Source organism: Drosophila elegans, unplaced genomic scaffold, assembly GCF_018152505.1.
Source record: "Drosophila elegans isolate 14027-0461.03 unplaced genomic scaffold, ASM1815250v1 contig_128, whole genome shotgun sequence".
Taxonomy (NCBI): Eukaryota; Metazoa; Arthropoda; class Insecta; order Diptera; family Drosophilidae; genus Drosophila; species Drosophila elegans.
Genome location: NW_024545493.1, coordinates 106,655 through 134,355, shown reverse-complemented (window position 1 = coordinate 134,355; position 27,701 = coordinate 106,655). Strand labels below are relative to the sequence as shown.

The 27,701-nt window shown below is 40.2% G+C and overlaps 1 protein-coding gene across 1 annotated transcript; it reads right to left on the bottom strand.

Moving 5' to 3' along the window:
* Positions 1–425: 425 nt before the first annotated feature.
* LOC121467521 lies at positions 426–3,137 on the bottom strand. Its single transcript, XM_041708960.1, has 2 exons — positions 2,516–3,137; positions 426–559 (listed from the first exon to the last, which is right to left on the bottom strand). Exons 1-2 carry the CDS (start codon positions 3,135–3,137, stop codon positions 426–428), a joined length of 756 nt encoding a protein of 251 aa, XP_041564894.1.
* Between the last annotated feature and the right edge of the window lie 24,564 nt (positions 3,138–27,701).

The following is a 27,701-nucleotide window of genomic DNA, read 5'->3' as shown; positions in this document are numbered from 1 at the left end:
ATCTATTGGCGCCAACGATTGGTAGTCAGAATCTACAAGCTCCAAGCCATCGAACGCCTTAAGTGCTGAAGCGTTGATATTGTGTCTTGCCAACGTGGAGGTAATTTTGCTGAGTACGTGGGCACGTACCTTCATTGTGTGTTCTGATATTCTTGACTGAATATCCAGTGCGCTGCAGCCTCTAGTTGTCTCAGCCTTGATCGAAGAAATTCCCGACACCAAAATTCGTGATGGCAAGCGCGCCAGGCCGAGCACCTGCACGCATCGCTCGGAGATGTATGACAGTTCCGAACCACTGTCCAAAAGCACCCGACAGGAAGTGTGTGATCATTTGGCGTTGCGAACGAGTACTAGAGCTGTGGGCAATGCGCTTTTTTCGTAACCCTTGTGGCTGTGTAGTAGTAGCTGTTCCGTTGTACGAAGATTCAGCGCATGGAGTGTCTTGTTACACGAGCAATGTTGCTGATGGTCACCGTTGTATCCTCTGGAGCGCCGAGGTCGCGCTGCTCCTCATCCCTTGAATGTGTCCTGGTTACAGCGGCGTGTGCAGTAGAATCTTCTTCGTGTAGTAGAGAGTGGTGACGATTGTGACAAGTTCTGCATGTGGATTTGGATTCACACCTGCGTGACACATTCCCGAACTCCAAGCAATTAAAGCACAAGGATTTAGCTTTAACAAAAGTGCTTCTCTGCTCGACTGATAAGTCCATAACTTTGGGCAGATAAAGATCTTGTGCTCCTTGGAGTTACATTTAACCACTAACCATACAACATATAGACTGGTCATTTCATACGACGCATTTGGACACAAAAAAACGGACCGCGGAAGGTCCACCGTTCTCACAGCAGCAGGTCCATGCACTTCGTGTGCGTTCGGGTTTTTTACTCTCTCATTCTTATTCTCATTTTTATGCTCGCGCACTCATTGCACGAGTTCAGTCGTTCAGTCGCAGAGAGGCGCTTTTTGAAGAAGGCTGCCCTGCGCTTGAATTCGTCTTTGTATGTATGCGTGATCATGCATTTCTCATATACGGGAGCATGTGTGCGTTTATTTCATTTCGGCGCATCAAGAATATTTTGTCTTTTGCCACTTTTCAAACTTGGTACCCTAAGAATATGGGCGTATTTACTATTGGGTTATGATATATATATTAATATTATATGTTATAATATATTTTTAATATTTCAGCATACATTTTATTTTTGTTTACAAATTCAAATCAGTGGTAGCAGTAAAATGTTTTACATATATGTATGTATTCGAATTTATAGAAATCAGTCCACTGAGATAGGAACAGGGCATATCGCAGTCGTGTCACTTGAAACACCGACTGCTCTTTAGTGGTTGAGAAAACTTCAAACTAAATCAGCTCTTGTCGATGTTTTGCGAGCGGTTGGTGCCTGCATACCCTACCTACGATTGCTTTTAAGGGGAGCGGGCTTTTAGGACACTTATTTTAAATGTTATGTTTAGTGATCTTTGGTTGATTTATTTTTTAATGATTCGCAGTGTTATTTTAATTGTCTTTAAACAATTGCTTTTTTTATTGCTTTATTGCTTTAAACAAGTAATGCTTTAAACAAGTAATAAATAATAAAATACTTTTTATATATTTGAAAAGGTAAATGGAACAAATATAAAAATCCACATTTTTTAATGATAATAATTTATTTTAATGATTATAATTTTAGATTTTAATTGTACCAATATCTTGAATTATAACGAATTGTTTAAAGACAATTAAAATAACACTGCGAATCATTAAAAAATAAATCAACCAAAGATCACTAAACATAACATTTAAAATAAGTGTCCTAAAAGCCCGCTCCCTTAAAAGCAATCGTAGGTAGGGTATGCAGGCACCAACCGCTCGCAAAACATCGACAAGAGCTGATTTAGTTTGAAGTTTTCTCAACCACTAAAGAGCAGTCGGTGTTTCAAGTGACACGACTGCGATATGCCCTGTTCCTATCTCAGTGGACTGATTTCTATAAATCCGAATACATACATATATGTAAAACATTTTACTGCTACCACTGATTTGAATTTGTAAACAAAAATAAAATGTATGCTGAAATATTAAAAAATATATTATAACATATAATATTAATATATATATCATAACCCAATAGTAAATACGCCCATATTCTTAGGGTACCAAGTTTGAAAAGTGGCAAAAGACAAAATATTCTTGATGCGCCGAAATGAAATAAACGCACACATGCTCCCGTGTATGAGAATGCATGATCACGCATACATACAAAGACGAATTCAAACGCAGGGCAGCCTTATTCAAAAGCGCCTCTCTGCGGCTGAACGACTGAACTCGTGCAATGAGTGCGCGAGCATAAAAATGAGAATAAGAATGAGAGTAAAAAACCCGAACGCACACGAAGTGCATGGACCTGCTGCTGTGAGAACGGTGGACCTTCCGCGGTCCGTTTTTTGTGTCCAAATGCGTCGTATGAAATGACCAGTCTATATGTTGTATGGTTAGTGATTTAACACAAGCACCTTCCTCCGTTGATACCAAGGCGTGTGACGATCGCTTGGCTTTGTTTTGCTGTGAGCCAACTTGGAAGACTTTGTCAGGCTCACTTTTGCTGAGCTCAAATTCCTCGCAGAGGCGGTCTAAAAACTTGAGTAGATCGTCCACAGTCGGCGATTCCAGTTCACGGCTGCCCTCAATCCACTTGCGTCGAGTTTCAGCGTCAATCTTGGCCAGAATGAAATGAATTACCCAGTAGTCACTGTTTGTTTGCCCTGCTGCATCCAAGCCGCGTACAATCTCTGTATCTCCGTCAGTTACTTTGCGCAGTATTGATACATCTGCTCTGGATGTCGAAGGTAAGTTTACAAAAGTATCCAGCAGAGTGTTTACAATGTGACGTGGTCTGTTATAGCGCTCAATCAAGCAATTCCAAGCAGACTCGTAAGTTGCATCCGTAATTGGCATATGACGTATCAAGTCAGCTGCTTCTCCCGTAATGTATGTCTTTAAGTAGTAAAACTTTTGTATCTCTGTCAAAAGCTGCCTGCTGTGAATCGTGCTCTCGAAGATGTTCTTGAATGCTGGCCACTCCTTGTAGTCACCAGAAAAAGACTTTATGTGTATTTTTGGCAACTCGTTCTGCATTACGTTTGCTGTCGAGTTTGCCCGCAAAAACGTAGTTTGTTGCTCAGCCAAATGTTCAATAAGCTCCTGTTGTTGTTGTAGAAAACGAACCAGATGTTCGATCGAGCGCAGCTTTAGTTTCGTTTTCCCTCTAATTCGCGTATGACGTCGGCGCGCGAACTGCTCTAAACAGAGGCAGATAAACCTGGAATTGGCAGCAAGTTTGAGCCAAATAAAGCTTTCATAATACCCGGAAAGCTTGGCCGCGAAAACGTCCCAAGAGGGCAAAGTGATGACTTAACCAGGAAAAGTGGTATCGAGAAAATAAGTGATTTTTTTTTTAAGGTTAATTTATATAATAATAATATGGCAGTGGCGGGGCGAAAATCGATCTAGAAAGACTCCAAATTGTGGAAAAAAGTGCAGTGTGGTGTGATGAGGTGTGGCAGCAAAATTGATTTTTTTAATTTAAATTTAAATTAATTATCGGTGAGTGAGAAAATCCAATTTAAATTAAATTTCATACAAAGAAAAAGTAAATGTGATCGTGAGAAGAAATAAAAATGAAAATTATAATATTTTCTCTCAACTCAATTTTAGTTGCGACTCAATCGCACGGGATAATTGTTCTGCAGTCGTATTTTTTTATTTGTTTTTAAATTAATTCCTTTATGCGTATTAAAGTCCCCTCCACATTGGCCTACATTTTGATTTTATTAAGAAAACGAAAGAAAGATTTAATATTTATAAACTCTAATATATATATTACTTAGTTATATGTCGTATTTATACATGTCCATAAGTAAATCTATTATTATGTCCAGTGTTAAGAATGGTTTATAGCTGTTAATAAACTTTTATAATGTTTTAAGAAAATATGAGTTTGGCCGCAGCTAGCGATATGCAGATGTAGGGTAGCGCTTAAGAGAAGGGGTCGCTCAGGCTATTGAGCAAGTGGATGGAGCGACCAAAGGAAGGGTGGGCTCGACTGGACCACCACAACACCTAAGGAGGTGAAAAGGGGAATTCAGCAGCATAAGAGTATTTTTCTCTTTCAGCAACAATAGTTAAATGTGTGTCTCTATCTTTTCCGGTTCATTGTCGTTGCACGCGATTATTAGAGTAGCAGTAGGCAAACGTGTACACAAGCAAGACCACCTCAGCCTAGCCGACGAGCCGCCAGCCGGACAACTATTCCGCGTGCGCTTGTGTTTCACTTTCAACATCTTGCCTGGAATGACTTGTAGCGTAGCTATCCGTTACATAATATCGAGCCGCCAGCCTTGCAATCGTTTCCCGACTTCCCACGTGTCCAGCGGCTGGTCGTGACTCTCCTTCAGCACGGTTTTCTTCAGCCCCCGTGGGACGCTGAGCTTTCATGCTGCCACGTCTTCGCTTCATGCTCTGTGCGGGGTATGACTATATAACGTGCCTGTGGCTGTGTGTTGATTTTTTCGAAGCTGCATGCTCCCTGTGTGTCTTCCGGAATTTCCTTGGCTAGCCTAAAGGCTTCTGGCAGCGGCTGTATCGACAGTGCATCAGCGAGCACGTTCAGCTATCCCTTCCTGAACGATATTTCAAAATCATACTGCTGCAGCTCCAGGGCCCACCTCGCTATCCTTCCTGAGGGTCTTTCGATGCTGTTCAACGATTTAAGCGCCATATGGTCAGTTACTTTAAGTATCCTTCCAAATATGGCTTGAGCTTCCGGATCGTCCACACAATTGCTAGGCACACGAAATGACTTTCTCACCGCTTTCTGTTTCCTGCGACCGGACTGCCCCTATACCATAATCGCTTGCGTCCGTCTGCAGTACGAATGGTTTATCGAAATCTGGGCATGCCAGCACAGGATCCGGCGCTAGCCTCGGCCACCTCCTCGAATGCCTGCTGGTGATCCGTAGCCTATGTCCATTTCGTGCCTTTCTGCAATAGATCATTTAATGGTTTCACTATTCGAGCACAGTCGGGCACGAATCGCCTTACCAAGATGATACGCCCAAGTATTGGCGCAGTTCCCGGATGGTTGTGAGTGGTTCCAGCTCGGCTATGGCTGCTACTTTTTGGGGATCAGTGTCGATGTCTTGATTTGTAACGTGGTGTCCCAGGTAAAGCAGCTCGCTTCTGAAGAAATGACATGCCTGCTTTAGGCGTCGGAAAACTTCTCTCAGGTTTCACTGGAAGAACAGTGTGCGTCCGATCACGATGATTTCGTCTTGGTATGCAAATGCGTGTGGTAACATCTCCGGTCCAATAAGCTGATCCAGTGATCTCTGGAAAGTCGCCGAGACGGAGTTTAAGCCAAATGGCATTACTTTCCACTGGAAAAGTCTTTTTCCTGGCATTGTGAACGCCGTGAACAGCCTGCTGTTTTCTGGTCCAAGATGTAATTTATCCTTGGCATCGGATAAGCATCTTTGATAGATTTGGCATTGATCTGTCTAAAGTCGACACAAGGCCTCCAGTGACCAGTCATCTTTTTCATCATGACAATCGGGGAGCTGTACGGACTTCTCGAGTGTTCTATGCATCCCTTCTCCAGCGGGTAGTATCTCTGTTTGATTGGTTTGTCGTCCTATATGGTGATTCGGTGCTAGGCTATGTTGGATGTTCCACTCAATGTTTTCAATATCGCATTCCTCAGAGGTGATTTGCACCACTGCCACGGACAATTTTTCCTCTAACCACCCCTGCTCGCCTCTCTGCGACTGGGATTGCGGCCCATTTCCCGATCTCTGGCAGCACTCTACACTTCTAACATCCACCTCGCCGCAATTCCAGCAGAAAAGTAGTCGCTGATTTTGGCATCCTCTGGCCCAATGCCCGTGACCGCCACACCGTCTACATGCTTCGTGTGTCATGACGTGTGTCTGTGACCTGTGGGCTATTGGTGCTGCGCTGGGTGGCCTCCATAACTTGCTCTGGTGGTTATATTCTTTGTAGTCCATTGGCTCGGTCCGTCGATGGTCGCTTGGTGTCCGCCTTCTTCTTCGCACATTCTACACGTAACTTGTTGTGGTGATGTTGCTTTGCTTCGCGAGAATTTGTTTTCTTGTCTGAATGCTTCTCGCTCTTTCTGGAGTTCTTCATACTCATCCGCCAAGAACTTTAGAGATTCTAGATCGTCTATCTTGTACGTTCTCAGGGAAATCCTCAGATCAGGCGTGCAGCTTTCCTCTATCAGCTCGAGAGTTTTCTTTGGGGAATAGCCGAGTGGTCTCATCATGGTTTGCATGTCGACCATATAATCCTTCAATGACTCTCTAAAACCCTGTTTCCTTTGCTTGACCTGGTCTGCGAGCTTTGAGAAAAGTCCCCTTGGTAGGAAATAAGTTTGAAAACTGTCGTTGAACTCTCCCCATGTCCTCCAGGGCTTATTGTTGGAAATAAACCACTTTAGGGCCTTGCCTTGCAGCTATTCTGGCATGGCTCAGGGAACGAGGTTCAGGTTCAAACCGTATGTGTTTGCTGACCATTCTACTTGTTCCAGAAACTCCAGCGGTTTCTCCGTGCCGTCAAACTAGAAAAACCATTCCCTGAGTTGCTTTGCGACTTTTGCATAGTCTGGTGCGCTGGGCCATTCTTGACTTGTGCCCCTGGATCTTCCTGCCTCCTTCATGCTCTCCACGCCCAGGCTAGCTATGAGATGTCTGGGACTTGCCTTTTGCCGCTTGAGTCTGGTTTGTCGTAGATTTCCTCCAGCTCAACCCAAATTTCCGACATTCCTAGGCCATTTTGTGTTTTTGTGATTCGTTGTGAAAGAGCTTTCCCGCATGTCCTCCGACCTGCCATCCAGAATGATGCCAAGCTTGGCATCCACCTTTGAGAAATCCTCTTTCTTGAGGAGATAGATCCATCCTTTCCTCATTTCTGTCTGATGCTGAATTTCACTGTCAGGACAATCACGTTGGGCGCCAGATGCAACGAACTGATTTCTTGGTTTATCTGCTTGCTACGAATGTCGTGCGGATAGCTCAGAAGATGTAAGTGTTCATCCCACCAAATTTATATAAACGTTACCGCCCAATTGATCAGTGAAAACGCACAGAAAGATTCGGAATATATGGATCTTTTATTCGCCGACTTAACCCTCGCCCGGGTTTTGTATTGACAATGTGGAAATATGCTCCGCCGTCGGCTCCTTCCCACGTTGAACGTCTCACTGGGTTGTGATTGCTGCGAAGTGGTGTCTCCCTCTCCGGTTTCGCTCGCGATGTTTTCTGTTGCCTTTGGCTCGGCGGGATTACAGGGCTTAGGGATAAGTCACCGTTCCCAGACGAGGGTGAACAGGCACTGTGCTCTCAAGGCGTACGCCTTTCGCAGCCGCAGCCTCCTGTCCCTTGCTCTGACCCGGCCGGTCGCACCGGACGTCGGCTCAGTTTCTACCTGACGGTTCAGGCGTAAGCCGGAAGCCGCCAACGCAGTCCTTGGGTCAAACGCCAGGTTCTAGACAAACGCTTCCACCCTACCCTCTCTGCCGCAGACTTTAGAATTCGACGTATCTGATGCTCGCACGGCGCTTGTTGTTCGTCGTCCTAGGTGTCCTCGTTGTCCTTGCTCTGCCTCCGGATGTCTTGACTGGCTCCGCTTCTCCGACCTCAGCTACCTGTGTCTCAATTCGGAGACTTAAGCCCTAAGTCCCGAACGTCTCGACGTAGCGATCTTGTTTCCTTGATGACTCTGCACGGCTCTACTTGGCTCTTTACGTTGTTTCACTGGTTACTGGTTTACTTGATGACTGCGCTCTGCCTGCTTATATAGGCCTCTGTTTACCGCTAATTATCGGCGTCTCCTTGCCTCCTGGTTCAAAGTCCACGGTTTTACATTTCGACCTTTCGCCATCTGCGCACGGCAACAATATCAGGGTCCGAAGTTCGGTGCCGTTCCGTTACTTCCTTCTGCCCACGGCTCTTCGCTGCTCTCTTGTATTGCTGTCCCTCTGGGACTCTCCCTATCCTTGTCTGGTGCTCCTTTAATACGTAAAACAAAAAAAAACGTAAAAACTTCAGAGATGTTGAAAGTCCTAGGTCCAAGGATGCGAAGAATCCTCCGTTGGACGCCAATTCTGTTACGTCGGTGTATTAGTGCCCAGTCCAAAGGACTTGGGCCGATGGAGTTGCGTCCTGGGTAGGCACGCTGGGTGCCGGCTCAGCTCGCCGGACGAGGTGGGTTCTTTGGAAACCTCTCCTCCCCTACATAACGAGAATAAATTTATTGTGCTTTAGGAAAAAGATAGAGAACGTTCAGTTCGTTCAAGTAGCTAGTTCGAGCGCTTGACCGAATTTCGATCGGCAGCGTGTGGTTCTTTTAACTTGCCCCTTCATACGTCCCGTTTGCCGATGGATCGCTGCCGGCCACTGCAATGCGATCCCCTATTGTCAATGTCGACAGTTGAAAGTTACGTCATTGACGTTTACTAAGACATTATTGAGTTCTGCTTCACATTATAATTTATTAAAAAAAAAATTTTTCATTTAAAAAGGTGCACATTAAATTGACAAATAAAAGAGTAAATTAAGGTGCCAAAATAATTAAATTGAGAAATATTCTACGCGGTGTATGATATATAATATTTGTATTAACGTGTAATAAAACTGTTAAGAATGAATATATATTTAAGAATAAAATTTTCATAAAAATAATAATATGGAAATTAAATGACTATAAATTTAATGTATGAGGATTATATATTATTAGGTGTACAAGTAGAAAACCGCCGTTTTTCATAGCTTGAGGCTTTATTGCGTACAAATAGCTACATATTGATTATTCAAAATAGAGAACTTCTGTGATGGATTCTTGTTGTGTCTGACAAGAATCTTCATCCAACGGAGTCTCCAAGCTGCATCTTCAAACTTTTCACTGGACCCGGCCGATCCTTGTCTTCCACGTTATAATCACCATTTTTGAATTTCACGAACCATTCTCGGCACGTTCTTTCACTGATACACGACTCAATATATGTTGCTACAATCATTCGACGCGATTCAGCAGCAGATTTTTTCGAATGAAACGCGAAAAGCAAAATCTCCCGCAAATGACGCTTATTCGGTTCAAATTTCGACATCTTCGAGCACCAACAAAAAAATGTACAATGAGAATAGACGAGCGAGAGAATAAGCTTGCCATGTGATGCTTTTGATCGGAATGCCCTCACCGATTTCCAAAGGTGGCGCCACCCAGTGGAAAACGGCGGTTTTCTACTTGTACACCCAATATATATATATATATATATATATATATATATATATATATATATATATATATATATATATGCTAAATGATTAAATTGCACATAGATCTAGGTATATACGCATATGTGTAAATATATATATATATATATATATATTTTATAAAAGTTTACTTGACAGTAAGTCAAACGCAAATCACTTACCCCTTTTAATTTTCATTGACGAGAGCTCTCCTTGTGGTATTCTGGGTTTGGAAAATTAATTCTACACATATGCATAAATATATATATCAGTGCAAATTCACTTAACGTTATTAATAAAGTGTTGGATTAATTAATATAAAAAAAAATATGTTAATTGTCATTTCTTGGGCAATTGAGCGATGTTGGTCATTTTTCACAAACAGAAAAGAAGAAGTTATTCGCTTTATTGCGATACGAATTTGCGAGGAAGAGAAGAGTGAAAACGGCAGCTGCCGGTGCAGCGGTGGCAGCTACGATTTTCTCCAGTTCGTGTCCATGGTCCCGACGAATCTGCACAGATCGTTTGTACATCCGGAGGAAATTCAGAATCAACATAAGGATCAAGAGTCCAGTAATGAGGCACAAAACATTGTAGACTTTGGTTATGTCCTCCTTGTGGTCTACAATTTCGACGTTGTTCACCACGTTTGCCGTGTTGTCGGATGCCCTCGAGGGTGTAGATCCCATGATATATAAAAAGTGTTCTTCTATCGGGTTCAAAATTCGATCACTCGGACAGGACCTCCGCGATTACTGTTTTTGCCAGTAGTAAACTTAAAGCGGTTCAGCGGTAGTTTCTGTCTCGACTCCCGATTCTCAATTATCTTGGACTGTGACTGCCCGATCCTAAGGTGAGGGATCTTTTATACCGGTGGTATTGCTTCCGGGTCATCTAAGTGTTCCCACTTAGGTACAGCATTTCCCCGTTTTCTGACCTAATGGTCCACCTGCGCACACCCAATGTCTGCTGTACGTTTTTATGAATTGCTTACTCTGACCAATTCATTGATGGCTACTGTATTGACCAATTTCGGTGTTTCGCCACCTGCACTTCACAGTGTCTTCTGTTATTGTATTTATTTCTTGTTTTTCTTTTTTTGATTTATTCCTTACCCCGCTCCCATACCACACATTCAGAGAAGAAAACAAACAAGCCCAAAGTAAAGAAAACGATTGAAATCACTGTGGCAAACAATGCAGTGACTAAAATTAGAGTCTCGATTCTAAATAACCCAAATACCAATCTTACTTCACCTCTATGAAAATCCACATCTGTCACATTTTTTAATTTCTACTTAATTACAGAAAGAATGTTAATACCCATATTGGTTTCTGCCTAACCGTTTCTGTTATGTCACGGGCTGCACAACACTCCACTCCAATTATAACTGCTAATAAACCATTCAGTCGTGCTTCCAGGCATATTGAAGAACTCTTGCGCAATAGAAGAAAGCTTCGGCGAGACTGGCAAGTCCATAGATAGCCTGCGGTTAACCTACAAAACGCGGTGGTTGCCAAGCGTTGAACCTCGCTTACGTTTGCCGTGATTGTCTGCTTATTTAGCTCAGGTTTCCATGTATTTACTTTGTAGAGTACAGTTGACAATTTTTTGGGAACATACCACATTTCGTTGCGATGGGATATGCCACAACATTTCTTAGTTACATAGCAGTTTGATGACTGCGATGTTTCATAATAGGAGGGCATATACACCTCCTTGAGTAGTTGTGTTGAGGTTCCTAGGGTAAAGGTTACCTTAATGCTTTTGGGTCGATGACAGAGCGCCGAAAGACCGCACCGGACCCGGCTGTGGTGCCGTGCGCAAAGGAAAGGTCGAACCTGGAATTTGAACCAGGAGGCAAGAAGACCCCGTCGTCTACTACCAGACGTCTATTACCAGTCATCACCGTTCGGAGTCAACAAGGAGCAAGATCGATACGTCGAGACATTCGGGACTTAGATTTTGATGACTCTAAATGGCGACGCGGGTAGCTGAGGTCTTTAAGGCATCACATGGATAGGTCCAGACGCTTTATTGCATCTTCTGTGTTGAATTTAAAAGATCCTTTTTTTTAAATTTTTATTGTTCCCATGGGATCTTTATGTTATAGTCGACCAATTTTAATGAAGTTTAAACCGTAATTCTGAAATAGTTAACCATATGTCGAAAACTAAAAAAAATTTAAAAAACAGCAAAGTTATAATATATATGTATATATACTTTATAAGGTCGGAAATGCGTTGCAAATTTCTGTGTGAAATTGTAATACCCTCAGCAAGGGTATAAAAACATTTGCTTTTTGCTGACTAGAGCCACACCATCAGCCAGCCGAATTTTTTATGTGTGCCTTTGGGATAACCTGTTTTTAAAGGGAGCTTCCATAGGGGAGCAGTTCGTCGATGCATCTGCGTCTGCGCACATCAGGATTTTGTCATAATGGGCTGCTTGTTTTTGTCTAGATCCTTGCTGAGGACAGCCTTATGTAGATGTTGTAGACGCGAACATATTTTGATCGTGTGTACTTTTTTCTCACTCTTCTCTTGAGCTCAACAAAGATAATTGAATTGTATTAGAGAAATAAAGAAATAATCGAATCACTTCTTTTGTTGACAAAAATCATCATGGTATGTTGGCAGATTTAATGGATTAAACCCATATTTTAATAAAACATTATAAAATTAAATATTAAAAACTACAAAATGTCTATTTTTATGAAATTTAAATCTAAAAACAAATAATATAACAGTTCGGGTCTTAAGGCAATTTATAATTTTCATTGCCCTTACACATTGTTCTGACACAGCAGAATTTAATTTATAATTAACAAAATAATTTTTTTTTAAATACACGATATTCCGAGGAGGCGAACCTACGCTCTATTGAAGCAAAGCATTATTAAAAATTTGTAAGAATCCTGTTTCGGGAGGCGGTATAGCTCGCCGTGGCAGGGTTCGAGACTGAAATTTGATTCCTCTCTAGATCGTGCCTTTTCCCCAATGATGACACAGAGAAAGAACGCTATGGACTAAGCTTATATTTTCTTATAGCTAATTTACAATAGGTAAGTTCAGTGGATGGGCGTCTCGGACAGGCGTTGCCAATGTCTGTCGACTCGGCTGCTTCGGCGAAGTTGTATTGGCGCTGGGGGAGGGCCGAGAACGATCTACTTGGATTTTATAGTGGGGAGTGCAGGGCATCGTTATTGAGACCCATTCGTAAGCAACACCCGGCGTCGTAGATCCTCACCAGGTTGTAGAGTCGATCTTGACCGAACTCTTACGGACCCTCCACCACTTCCAAAACTAGTTACCAGAACACTTACCAGGACATTCCTTCAAACTGATGTTGCCACGATGGTCGTCAGAACGGAAGTGACTGGTGTGAGGATGCGTCTCTGCTTATATAGGTGACGTTTAGTGTGACCAGTGTGCTTTGTTTTTATTTATTTTGTTCTTTGTTGTGGCGGTAAGTCGTCATGTGTTAGTTCGTTTATGTGCGCCCTACATTTTGGTGTTAGCTTAGCGGCGCACCAGACAGTTGCTTTGGATAATGGGTGTTGTCGTTTCCATACGAAGTCTCCTATCTTGGGCTTCCAATCCCTTTTCCGTAATATATATGCTCTGGCTTGATCTTGAACTGCTTTTTCCCTGTTTAACCCTGTAATCGTGCTTCCATCGTCTCCTCTGCCACTCCGGATCCAGGTCTAGATACGTTGAACACGCTTCGTGGCAGACTTATTTCGCGCTCGTTATAGATACTGCTGCTGTTGATACCACGGGTATTCAGTTTTCCCATCGCGTTCCAGAGAATTGAACTTTCATTGTTTTGATTGTCCTGTTTGCCCTTTCTGCCGGGCCGTCAGCTGAACCTGTGTTTTAAACTTGTGACTCGTGAACTGTACCCCGTTGTCCTAGATAAGTTTTTTAGGTGCTCCATACCAGGTTAGGATCTGCTCCCGTAGTACCTTTATAACGATTTCCGTTGTTGCTTTCCTGACGGCTGCTAGCTCTACCCATTTCGGGAACTTGTCGAAGATCTTGCCCATGGTGCTTGTGCGATTTGTTTTAGCTTTTTCCCTGCTGAGTGTATTTTTTCCTCGAGCATCCTGGATAATGCATCTGCTAAGTCATTACGCTTACCTTTGCGGTAGCGTACCTCGATTTCTCAGTCGATTGCCAAGCACTCCTTTTCGGTGGCCTAGTATTTCTGTTCCGTCTATGTTAGCTTCTGACTGGCGTAGGAGATAACTTGTTCGCCGTTTCCATCCTCTTGCTGGCGTCCGTTTTGAGTAAAAAGTTTTTTGAAAAGTCAGGGCAAGCTAGGACTGGAGCTTCTGTTAGGGTTTTTTAAGGTTTTAGTCGCCTCTTCTGTCTCTTCGTCACTTCTTGATTAGATTGCACAGCGGTTGCGCCAGTTCTGTGAAGTTAGGGACGAACCTTCTATACCATGAGGCTACCCCAAGGAAGCTGTTTACCAGCTTCGCTGTGTGTGGACTTGGCATGTTGAGCATCGGCTTTCTTTTCCTGATCAGTTTGTTTGGCTCTTTCGCTCACTATGTGGCCTAGACATCTTAGCTCTTCTTTGAAAAAGTTACATTTCTTCGTGTTGATTCTTAGGTTTTCCCTTCCGATGATTATTATGTCATCCAGGTATGCTTGTCTGGTTCCCGAGCTGTATTGGTATTTCTAGTGCCTGTGTGCCACCTGCTAGTCTAATGGCTTCGGTTACTCGTTTTCTTCTCCCGTGTCTGGCTATTCTGTTGGCTAGTTCTCTGCAGACGAAACTCCGTCTGGCTCCAGTGTCAATGGCATCGCAAACACCTGTGTTGCCTATATTGACTTGTGCGAGCAAGCGTCGAACATTGAATTTTATTCCCATTGCGGTTGTGGTGTGTACTCTGGGTGCCCGCTCTGATCCCGTGGGCCTCTGTCGCTTCCCGCCCTTTCGTTCCGGTAACAGCAATAAATCGTGCGTGTTTCATCCTGTCCACATACCAAGCTCTCGAGTGTTGGCTGATTGTTGCACCACCGCTCCATGTGTCCCAATGCTTTGCACCTTGAGAATCTATTATTTATGTCAAACGATCTTGTAAGGCCTCTATTTAGTGCTTGTTTTGGGTCTTGGGTTCTCCTCTGGTTTCCGGTGGTTTCCGTAGTGCTGTGTGTTAACGTGATTTAAGGGCCTCAAATTCCTCGGCTAATCGCAATCCACGTTTAGCGTATCGTTTAAATTCTACTCGACTGTTTCGGTAAACCCACTCTATCGTTTTCTCTTCTGTGAGGGCAGTAAATGATTTTGCGGAGTTATCGAGTATATTCCTTTGCTGGCTGATCCTCCCCCTGGTGCCAAGTGTGATGCTTTCCATTGCATTTTCCTCGTGGTGCGCTGGGTGTGGTACTCAAGGAACTTTTTTTGGTTCTCCATGATTGCATCGGAGTTGGGTGGGTGTGCCACCAGCCCAAGGCACAGCCTCTGAGTAGTATTAACATGGCTACTGCTGCGTGATCGAGATCTATCCCGTATGCCTCTGCTAGTTTTTCCGTTCTTCTTATGAACTCTGCCGGGTGGCCAGTGCATTCGTGTTCTTCTCCCCAGCTTCGTATTACTCCCATCGTTGCCACTTTATTCACTTTGGTATTTTTGGGGTCGGGTACTGGTTTTTCCTAGTGCTTTGCGGTTGTGTTTGGTACGAACTCCGACATCTGCCTCCGCATGTCCTGGTACAGTGTTTCTGGTTGGATTTCAAATTCCATCCACTTTTTCGCCATAGTGATATCTTATGTTGTGTTGAGGAAGGGAGTAAACGATCTTAGGTGTCTCTATTCGAGGTAATTGTCTATTTGTCTTTTATTTGTTCTGGCGCCGTGTCCAGGGCTCGAGACAGAAATTTGATTTCTTTTAAATCGTTTTTTAACCTCCCTTTCCCCAATTATGACACAGAGGGTACCCGAGGGTTCGTCGGGAATGTAGTCTTCTGGTTAGTCGGAAGAAATTATTTACTTGAATTTTCTGGTGGGGAGTGTAGGGCGTTAGTTTTCGACCTGCCGTTACTCCGTGTCGTTTCCGGGCCTGAATTCCCAAACCGAGCTTCATTTTATTTTTATTAATAAACCAGCGCACCAAGCGTACACTTATATTTTTAGCGCAAGTCACATTGAATGAGATATATAAACTTATTTAAACTTAAAACTAGTACCTTTTACTAACATATTTGTTATACTAAAGTTAATTAATTATTATTTTTTTAATAGATTATTAATGAAATATTGGCATTTTGAGCAGAAGATAGCAGATATAGAGGTAGATAGAAGATAGCATTGACGAAGAAAATCCTACTCGATCATAGCGAGTTATATCTTGGGAATCTACAATTACTAGTTCCTCTTTACGGAGCAGATATGTTGGTTCTTGGGCTATCACAATGTTATTTTATTCATAAAGTTGGTTACAATAAATGCGATTTAAGTCAAGTATTCACAGTACTTTTTTGTGGCCAACTTCCAACTATTACAGATGGTAACCAGTTGATGCTCGTTCGTCATGGGCAGAAACAGGTGGTAATCATTTGGTGCGAGGTCCAGACTACACGGTGGATGTAAAAGAACCTCCCATCCGAGCTTCCGGAGCTTCTGGGGCGTCACCAAAGGTGTGTGTGGCCTGGGGAAGCGTTTGCCCATAGGGGAGCAACTCAAAGTGGATGATTCCCAGTTAATCCCACTAATTTTTCTTCGACGTATAGTAATGGTCAATATTTTAGAATTACCTTTTAAATTTTATCAAAATCGGACGACTATAACATAAAGCTCACATGGGATGAATAAAAATATAAAAAAAGTATATTATAGGCCGAGAGTCGGTACTGCACATAGTTTATTCATTCATGCACCGCAAAGTAAAACTAAAAACGTTGTTTATCCAAATGTTTTGGATTAAAATTTTAACTTTTAATTTACTATTTATTATATGTAAAATAAAAGGAAACTGAGGAATAAGTAGTTCAAATGTTTGATAACTATAAATATAAAAATACAAAATATTTTTAATTTTTTTATGAATTGTATTTATGATCAAATATAAAACACAGGTCTTGAACAGTAGAAATACACATTGTTGTCAATAGAATACAAATACAGAGACGAGAAACTTCAATAAAAAGTCATAAAGTTCCATTTAGCATAGTTAAGACATAAATTATTGAGTTTTTACACCCAGTCTGAAAGTGATCAAGATCAGGTTGAAGTCGTGAGTAAGTATCGGGCAGTTTTAGTCATACACAATTTAAAAGCATCTGCACACATTAAGAGAGTTGCGGACCAAATAACTTGTGGTAGATCGTTTATGAACAAGCCAAATAATAAAGGTCCCAGATGGCTATCTTGAGGAACTCCATAAGTAATTTGAATGGTTTTTGAAGTTATATCACCTTTTGAGAACGGTTTAAGAGTAGGAACTCATCCAAATTAATAACCTAGGAGTGAGTCCCATTAAAAATAGTTTTTGAATTGGTACTTTGTGGTTCACAGAGTCAAAAGTTTTAGAAAAATCCTTAATGATAATATCAGTTTGCTCTTTATTTTGAAAACTACAATTTACCTGAGGGGTAAACTCAAGTAGATTGGTAGTAGTAGATCGGCACCTGGTAAAGCCATGCTGCAATTGATAAGTAATTGATTTTTCAAATAATTTGGGAATATCATATATATCGCTTAAAAACTGTATTGAAGATTGTATCAAGGTGAGATAATGGATTTGGATAGTTTATAGAAATTTAAAGAAAACTGTAGGGTAGGATGGTGATAGTCCTCAGGAAGAGATAAAGGCGGTAGACGCAGTTGTCAGAAACAAATGTCAAGTCTATTAGTCGTTCACTATGATTGGAGATCCAGTTATCTGAAGCAAAGAAAGCTTAATATGGAGTCATTGTTACCAAGTAATAACATTGAAACCAAAAGATGTTTGAAAGATTAAAATTACTAGCCAATGATGGCATATGACGTCTGGAAGAATAAATAAATAAATATTAAATTGAGACCGAGCAAGTAAACAGTATGTGATACTTGGGAAGTACAATTTCAACAGAAATAATTTCGATATTCAAGGATGCAGGAGTATCAATAAGCTCGGAAGTAAGTTTTGATTTAACCGCAATTAGGACACCACCACCACGACATGACGGACGATCAACTCTGTAAATAACATAATTGTTAGACAAAATTTCGCCATCATGTACTGTTGAATTAAGCCAGGTTTCAGTGAACGCAATAACATCAGAATCAAAAGTAGCTCTACCGTTAAATAGTTTAATAGTTCTAACATTTTCATTGTGGATCAAGAAAATTGAGTTTTTTGAAGTTGAAGCAGCGTTACGTGAAGATGCAGAGGTTTTAACTGGTATGTAGTCCTTTCCTGGTCCACAAGCTCGGATTTGCCATTTTGCTTAAGAGCCCCATTGGAACATGTATTTTAAAGAACGAGTAATAAGTAGATGGCGGCACCTTAACTCCGATTGTTTTGTGGGGAAATATTTAGTTTGAAGTTTATTGGTTGACTAACGGGTATCTAATAGCCGGGGATCTCGACTATAGCTTTCTTCTTTCTTCTTTTAAAGTTAAATTTGGTGATGACGCCAACATAAGGATCTTGAAGGAAGAGTCTTTTGACAATATGATGTCTCACATCATTCTCAGTTGCTGACGCCAATAGTCACGACACAAAAATAGACTTCTAGAAGCCATGATATAGCCGTTTTAAATTTAAAAAGTATATGTGGGAGTGAGGTTGCATTATTCGCCGAATCCCTCCAATAAAACCGCAGCATTCGTATGACATGACGCCCTAGACAACGAGAGAAGCAGCTAAAACTAAGAAGACGAGTAGATGGTCAAAAGACGCATTCCAATGGAAGACGAGCCGATGGAAAGAAGACGACGATCACTACAACGAGATGTGACGACGAGGAGACGAGCAGAGCAACATATCGATAGGACGAGCGTCAGTTGCTGACGGGATCGAGTTGAGTAAAGGCGTGCTCAAGCAAACGACGTGTGACGACGAGACGACGTTTAAATCAAACACAAAGATTTCCTTCTATGTTAATTAATATTAATAATCAAACTTTTAAATAATAACCTACTAAATAAATAAAAATCCCACATATATAATAATTGAATTTAAGGCTATACTATCTTGAGCATATTTGTTCCATATTTAGCCCTATTTGAAGCGGAAGGAATGTTTTTCAAAACATTCAAAGTATGAGAGCTGACGCAGTTAGCCGTAATTTCGACCAGTAGATTTCGCAATGTGTTTACTCCAGCTGAGGGTGTTTCTGAACGTAATCGATAAATCAAGAGCGTGCTCAGCAAATTGTTGGTTCTGATGACCAGATTTTGAATATTTTTGGTATCAATTGGTATCTTATTCTCAAGCCATTAGCCCTAAGACTGCTTATTTTTATTTACATGTCATCTGCATACAAATGAACTTCAAAAACGAACAAAAGGCTAGGCCAATCGTTCGCATACATAGAATATTGCAATGACCCCACGATAAATCCGTGAGGAACTGCGCAGGTAAGCAGGATAAAACTGGAAATTTTAGTACCTGAAACCACTGACTGTAGCTTTCCATAGGATTCTATGAACCGTCCGGCAGTACTTGCAAAGTAAAACAAGTTTTATAATTTTGTACTTAAAAAATATGGTGGTCAAATGCTTTACTATGGTCAAGAAGGATTTAAAAGGATTATTGACAAGTTGTTTACGAATGTCTTTAATTTTATTCGTTACTGAACTTACACAACTTATTTTTATACCCTTGCAGAGGGTATTATAATTTCAGTCTGAAGTTGCAACGCAGTGAAGGAGACATCTCCGACCCTATAAAGTATATATATTCTTGATCAGCATCACTAGGAGAGGCGATATAGCCATGCCTGTTTGTCCGTCCGTCCGTCCGTCCGTCCGTCTGTCCGTCTGTCCGTCCGTCTGTCCGTCCGACTGTTCGTCAGTCTGTCCGCCCGTCTGTCCGTTTCTACACAAACTTGTCTCTCAGTTTTCGTTTTCAAAAGTTGTCTTTCTATTGCAGGTAATCATATAAGTCGGAACGAGCCGGATCGGGCGACTATAGCATAAATTCCCATAGGAGCAATCGGGAAAATCGGGAAAATTAAAGCAAATTATAGCTTTGCTGTTCTCTAATTTTTTTTTTTTAGTTTTTGGATATTAGGCGTTAGTTTTTTTTTAATTACGGTTTAAAGAGGGTCAAAATCGGACGACTTTATCATATGGGAACAATTGGAATATTGAAAAAAAAACAAGAAAAGAAGCAAACTGTGTCATGCCGATGTTTATATAACCGTGCAGCTATTGCGAAAATAAAATATTCTTAAAAACACTTAAATTTTGAATTACATGCGTATCTGTTTAAAAACATTGAAGATATTATGATTTTCAGCTCAATTATTCGATCGTTCCTATGGCAGCTTTATTATATCGTTTTCCGATTTGAATTAAATTTAAATAGCAAATCTGAACTATCAAATTATTACCATTTACAAAAGAATTTCATAAAAAAAATTAAAAAATAGAGAAGTTAATTTAAAAAATATATTTTATATGCTGATCAAGAATATATATTCCTTAAAGGGTCGGAGATATATCCTTCACTGCGTTGTAAACTGACTGAAATTATAATTAAAATAGGAATTACTTTTTTGGCCAACTCTCATTCTAAGATCAAAATTCTTTAAAAATATCACTTTTGTATTGAATTTGAGATTTTCTTGAAAATGTTAACTTAAACTGAATTAATTTAACTCAGACTGGTAGTTTTTCGTCTTGGATTTCTTTTTTAACAAAAGAATTCTTAAATAGAGTGCAATATACTTGATTAATTTTCTCAATAATTTTATGGTCGGCGCTTCTATCTTTCTGTTAAATACTTTTCAACAATACAATACTTACATACATACATTACAAACTATTATTCAATGAGTTAGTGGTATAATTAAGATAGTACTGTTTAAGACCGGAAAATCAGATGTAACACTTTTGATTCATATTCTGAGCAAGACTCCGTCAGCAATTTTGCAAATAACAAATCAATAATTTTGTGCATCGCAATATGATTGCTGCTGCATTGGCGGCACATTTGATATCAAACAATAGTAAATACATAAATAAATTTAAGCGATTGTGGTTTTTTGTTTGTCTGTTCGAAAATTTAATCTGCCAAGGCACTTATGAGTTAACCGAAAGTAAAAAACGTCCAAAGCGGCCCGGTTGTCAACGCCATTGCTATCCCTAACCCATCCCATGCCTATCTTTACCTAAGCCGAAAACCCAATCGCGACCCGCCAGCAAAGGCTGAAAAAAGCTATTCTGGTCTTTAGTGCGGACCAATATATTGTCGATTATTGGACGATGTTGCCGTGGACTGCTGTCATCGTCAATTAGTTTTCTCATCGCAGACATAACAATATATTTTATGTACGTGTCGTATTGTTGCCGAAGCAGCCTCTGTATGAAGCCTCCGCCGCAGACGGTTTTGCATTTTTCAGCAGAAAGGGCCACAGCATAGCATCAGCAGCCAATATTTGTTGTCGCTTATTGAAAAATTTCCTAATTGGGTTGAAATTCCAATCTAACAACGGGTTTAATTCGGTTGCGGCTGGAAATTACCAATCTGCTTGGGACGCCGTCGCACGCTCAATCTTTATATCTGGCTTCAGCATTTGTATCTGGGTGCTTCGCCGCGCTATTTTTTTAACAGCTACAAAATGTGGAAATTGATAAGCTCTTTTGTGCAGCAGGTGCAGCCTCTAAAGATGTTCTCTGCACCTCTTTATCAAATCGTTATTTATTGTTTTTATTGTTTCCATTTGCGAGGTAAAATTGCAAAATCCCTTTAAGCAGTCTAGCGAACTTTGGGTAAGGTTGACTGTCGGCCTTATGCGATGTTTTTATTTCGCTTCAGAACTGTGCAAATAAAAACATGGCAAGCGGAAGCGACCCCTCATGTAACAAGCGAATACCTAACGGATAATATAAAGCAGTTTTAACCGCTTTTAAGATTTGTAGTCTAAAAAGGAAGGCAGGCTTCTAAAAAACGCTTCCCATACCTAAGTCCGTCCGTCAGTCTTTTTGTAATTGTAATTTTTATTGTCCAAATCTTGCCATGATTGACTATTTTATTAGATTAGACTATAATATAGTTGTAAACAAAAGAAATCCAGATCATTTTGAAGTTAATTTTATTGAAATCACGGACTAATTTTGCTCCGGCAAAATAATAGTAGTGCTATTTCCAATTTGAAAATTAATGAGAAAACTCAAATATATTTGAACAATTTATTTCCCAAACGTTTGTTTGGATTAAATTAGTTCGAAAGTTCTGTTTCCTAGTTCTGCTTCTATCGCTGTTCTGGCTTTCCAAAAAAATAAAACTGTATGCTGTATTGTCTGTAATCTTTTTTTTTTCGTATTAGTAAAAAGTTTTTGGATTTTACTATATTGATGCATCTATTACCTTATTTTAATTTTATTCAATTTCTTGTTATTTTATTTTTTGAAAAACTATGACAAACTGGACTATTTATTTTTCTTAAGTCCACAAAACAAATAACATTTTCCAAATTATAAAATTGTTACAAAAAAAGGAGTATGTTGCTTATAAAATAATTTTGAATTACAATATTTTGCGATTTTTTAGTTTTATAGAATTAATCGTCTTCATTACAATTATTTGAGCGGCCGATGTTAGTCCTAATTTCAGATAATGGCTGATTTCCATAAAAAAAACTGCAAATGCTCAGGATTTATTTTGTTTTGAACTATGCATATACAGTCTAATCTAACAAAATCATGGCAAATATTTGGCAAGAAATATAATAATTAGGGACGGTGGCACTACTAGGGGCGTTGACACAACTATTATTTTGATCGCAACTGTATAATCGTTGGTTATTTTTTCAGAATTAAGTTTTAAATTTGGTTTAATTCGAACAACTGTTTAATTTAAAAACAAAGGTTATTTTTATTTTAGTCAGAAGCTTGCAAAGTAGTGAAGAAGACATTTCTGACCCGTTATATATGTGTTCTTGATGTAGCCATGTCCGTCTGTCTGTCTCTGCATAACATTTTCCTAAAGTTGTCTTCCTGTTGAAGGTAGTATATAGGTCGGATCGAGCCGGATCGGGCGACTATATCATCAAACTCCCATAAGCAATAAGGAAAAAAAAGATAACTTTGCCGAATTTAAATTTTTTTTTAAGTTCGTATTAGAATGACTTTTAAAATTTGATTAAAATTGGACGACTTTATAATATAGCATGAAAACAATCGGAATAATTAAAAAGTATATAAAAAGAAAACAAGAAAGGAAGCAAACTTCGGCAAGCCGAAGTTCATATACCCTTGCCGCTATTGAAAAAATTAAATATTCTTGAAAACATTAAAACTATGATTGACTTGCGTGTATGTTTACATTGAAGCTACGATGATTTGCAGATCAATTATTTGATAGTTCCTATGACAGCTATATGATATCGTTTTCAGATTTTTATAAAATTAAAAGCGTTATTCTGAACTATCAAATTATTAATTAATAAAAATAATTTCTAAAAAAAAATTAAATATAAAAAGTTAATTTCTTTTTAATTTTTTATTTTTTTTATTTTTATTGTTCCCATGGGAGCTTTATGTTAAAGTCGTCAGATTTTGATGAAATTTAAACCGTAATTCTGAAATATTTAACTATTACTATATCACAAAGAACTAAAAAAAAAATTAAAATACACCAAAGATATAATTTTTTTAAATTTATTCTTCCGATTGTTCCTATGGGGGCTATAAGCTATAGTCCGATCTGGCTCGTTCCAACTTATATACTACCTGCAATAGAACTACAACTTTTGGAGAAGTTTCAAGCAGATAGCTTTAAAACTGAGGGACTGGTTTGCGTAGAAACTATAAAAACTATATCATATAGCTGCTGTTTTAGAGAATATTTAATTTTTGTCATAGCTGCAAGGTATATAAATGTTGTCTAGCCAATGTTTGCTTTGATTCTTCTTTTTTAACAATTTCGCCTTAAATCAATTGCATATGCTAACCTCTGATTAGTTCATTTGCAAGTAAATAAAATGGCAGCACACATGCTCCCTATGCCATTTTGGATTTGCCTCGCAGTGGGCGTAAAACTTTAATTACACTGCTGTGGCAATTGCGGCTTTTTCATGAAGCAGAATGACGTACGGATCAAACTGGCTGACTGCGTTGGTTGCAAGGCGTTGAAAGCGCTGGATAAGCCGCAAAAACACAAACAATACAAAATGCTAAAAAAAAAAAACAGTCAGCAAAGCTTTGCCGAACATGCGGCAGTGCAACATGTCTGCGACTCACTGTCGGCCGGTTAAGACCCAGAGGTCCCTTCAGCTTCAGTTCCAGACCCAAAAAATTGCAGACGTTTTGGTTGTATTACGAATTTATCTACCTGAGCAGCAACCATCGTCATTCGTCCATCGACGGTGCTGCCGTTAAGGTGGCCTGTGTGCCTGTGTTCCGTGTTGCTGCTTCAACTGGATCCCCAAGGAGCTACAACATAATGGCCACCGAACGCCACTAAAAAGCCACAACTTTTCCACATGCCCCGATGTTTTGCACTTTTCACCGGAATTGCAGACCGCGCTATGCTTGTGTCTGTGTCACAGCCCCAGGTTCGTTCTGGCTTATCAATACATTTGATATCTTTTCTGCAAGCATTGCGAACAATGCGACTTTTGCGGCATCCAATTGGTAAGCTGACTCCAAGACCAAGAGCCTGTTGTCCGCGCTCCGTCGCTCGTACGCCAAAACCAGCCTACAGGTATTTCGTTTGGCTTGGTAAACTGATTGCTTTTGCGTAGGATTCCTGTTGCTCCTTTGATGTGGATGGTGCAAGTCAACGCCATTGTAGTTGTTGCCTTGCTGCTGCTGTAGGAGCTCCCTGAATGTTCACATTTCCAATACCATATAAAACGAGTAGCTGACGTTTCTGCATTTCTGTGGCGGCGGATAAGGTTTGAATTGGTAAAGGCACGTTTTTGTCTTCGTATTGAATTGTAGTTACTGAATCTGGTCAATGTATTAATTATAACCTCTAAAAAATTGTTTAAAAAATACTTGCTTTAAGCCACAACTTCAATTCAAGAGTATATGTACAAGTATATTAAGATTATCTGTCTAAAAATGATGTCCGCGCCAAATCCGCTTATGTAAAGTAGAAAATCTAACGTTTTTGTAATGACAAAGAAAATAAGTTGAATATAAGAAAGTCTGAGTGAAAGCATATTCTGATCTATCAAACAACTTCAATTATTAAGAAAATTAAATTACATTTTTCTTTAAATTTTCTTTAAGACTAAAAAAACAATGAATTTAAGTTGATTTTTCAAAAGTTTAGTTTTTACACTTACACTTTTTAGGTAATTTTAATTCAATTCAATTTTTTTCAAACGTTTTTTGAGAACCACAATGAGAGAAACATAACTTTCTGACTTTGATGCAAGGCTGTAAACCCAAAGTTCCGGATCCTAGTTCAGGGTGATTAACTGTATTTACATACATAAACAACGTAAGTCCTGAAGCTTAATTATTATATGTCGCGTTGTTATACCCTTGCATTATTTCAGTCTTAAGTTTGCAACGCAGTGGAGGGGACATTTCCGACCCTATAAAGAATATATCAGCGTCACTTGACGAGTTGATGTAGCCTGTTCGTCTATTTGTCCATTTCAATGCATACTAATCTTTCGGTTCTAAAGGTAACCGGATGAAACGGAACTGGGTGGATCGGACAACTTTTCACATAGCTGCCATATGATCAATCGGAAAAAAAACAAGAACTTATTAGGTACATAGTAAGCCTCTTTTGACTTTTAATACTTTTATACCTGCACAAAAACGGCGACTTTAGATTATTACTATTATATAGAATATAACTTTTTCATACCTGCATTCATAAAATGAAATAAAACAGTTCTCAATGATAATCAAATTACAATTTTAACCATTTTTTAAACTCAAAAACAAGCGAACGGATTCTTCTTTTCTAAATAATGCAAGAACATAGCAATTTGCAACACTCTATTTTAAAATATTTTGAAGAAACAAACAAAATTTCCGATACAAATTTTCTCATACACAATTTTAAATACAGAAATGTTTGGAATCAGTCTTTAAGAATTTTCAATGTAAGAATCCGTACTCTTATTCAAAAATGATTAAAAACACCAATGTTTCCAACTTTTAAGGTCAATTTGCATTTATTATTAGAAAAAGTAACACTACTTTTTTATTTCATGGAAGTCGAGTTATATATTATATTTTTGTCTAACAAAAAAGACGGAAAATGTATGGTTTTCTTAAAAAAACATAACAATGTTTATGCTTTTAGAATGCTTAGTTATTAATATATATCTGTATCGTAAATAATTTAAACCAAAAAAAAAAATGAACCAGAATTTCAGTTTACATACAGTGAATTTGCCTGGTGTGGCACAGCTTTTAATTTTTTCTGTGCACCTTGGGGAAATGAGAGTAGTTACCTTATAGGTACGCATCTGAGCTCACGTCAGTGCGTTGTTTGACAGCCACAGGGCGTCGTTTACCAAAGCTGGACACATGTCCGCAAATTTCAGCGCTTAGTGCTAGCAGGATGGGGATACACAAAAGCTGCGGTTTGTGGATATTGACAAAGAACCCCCCGCAGTTACCGACCACTAACCACCAAGAGCTGTACAGGTACGTGGCTAGCGACTGCGTTGGCTCCATTTGCAGATTCACTTCTGAGGCTGTGAGTATGTCCACGTCGATATCCGGGTGCAGTCAAGTGTTCTATTCACATATTTTGTAGTTTTTTTAGTTGATGGCAGCATCCAAGCATTTGGTGCGTATTCTCTCGAATATCATGAGCTACATGTTTTCCGCGATAGAGTCACTTAAAGTTGCAAAAAATAAAGCCAAGACTTGGGGCAGAATCCGCCATTTCTTTCGCACTGCGCCTGTGCGCACAAATGCGAGAGGAGCGGGAACGGGTGGTTGGAGGATGGATGATGGAGGATGGAGGCATCGCCATGGCGGCACAGGAGGCACAGGAGGCACCCATGTATTGCCTGTTGTTACTGCCGCCAACCCAACCAAAGTCGTCAGCAGTCGCATCAGCAGCATAAGCAACCATTGTTTGCCCCACCGGCTTCAGGAGTGCAGAAGCCAGTGGTACGAATGCGATACAGATACCAGCTACAGCTCAAGCCCCGGTGCATTCCGAACTCCACTCACCTTCATGAAGAACGATTTCGGAGTCCATATTCGACATACGGTTGTGTTCAGTTTTAGCGTACATTGTTGCAGTTGGACTTTGCAGTGGCAGTTAGGGCTGCTGCTGTTGCTGTTGTGATTTCCATTTCCATTTCCATTTCCAATTCCTTTGTGTGTTTGGTCCGTCTTTGTTTATTGTCTGGCTGTTGGACGGAATCTCATTCGTTTGCAAATGTTTTATTCATAACCTTAAATATTTAGCCTGTCGTCAAGTTTATTTAAATTTCCCCAGCTTTCTTTAAGCCCAAGCAAATGAGTGTGCAAACAGTTTGGGGCAAAGCAGCCATTTTAAATCGCACACAAAATGCTATATCGATCCTCAAAAGTTCGTTGAACCACAAACGGTATTGTACCTCCTGGCTGGGCGGGCCCTTCAATTGACTTACACAAGTACAGCCCCAGCCACTCAGACGCACACAGAAAGAGATAGAAACAGGGACGCAGAGAGACCAAGAGCGAGGGAAAGAGAGAGAGAGAGAGTGAGAGAGAACTGTATAGAGACTATTGCTCTTGAAAATTTCAAGTGTTAATTACCAGCATTTGATACACAAAGTCCCACACAGAACGGAGATGGGACCCTGACATGTAGGTATATGGCACATCCATTGGATGCGGATACGGGCTCGCCAGACGAAACCGACGGTCCTAATTGCTCAAGGTCACAGGCATGCGCATTTCTTCGTTAAATGTATTCAAAATTAATTAAAAACTGCAGTAACCGTCGGCCGCAAACAATACTACAAAATGGAGTAGTAGTGAGCCGCAACAGAAACTGGACCAACGTTGGCTAAGGGATAGCAATTACCGCATTTGCAGCCAGAGCCGGGGAAACCGAGATGTGTCGCAGGATGAGCAGGGGGAGGGCAGCAAATCAGTTCGGCCGGCCACCGAGAAATTTTACTTTCCACATTGTAATTGCAAGGGCCTGTCCTCGCGACAGAAGTGTCACACTTCATGCGAACGTGGTTTTCCGCCTCCAGACCGCCGGGCTCTGGCCAGGTTTAGTGTCCAGT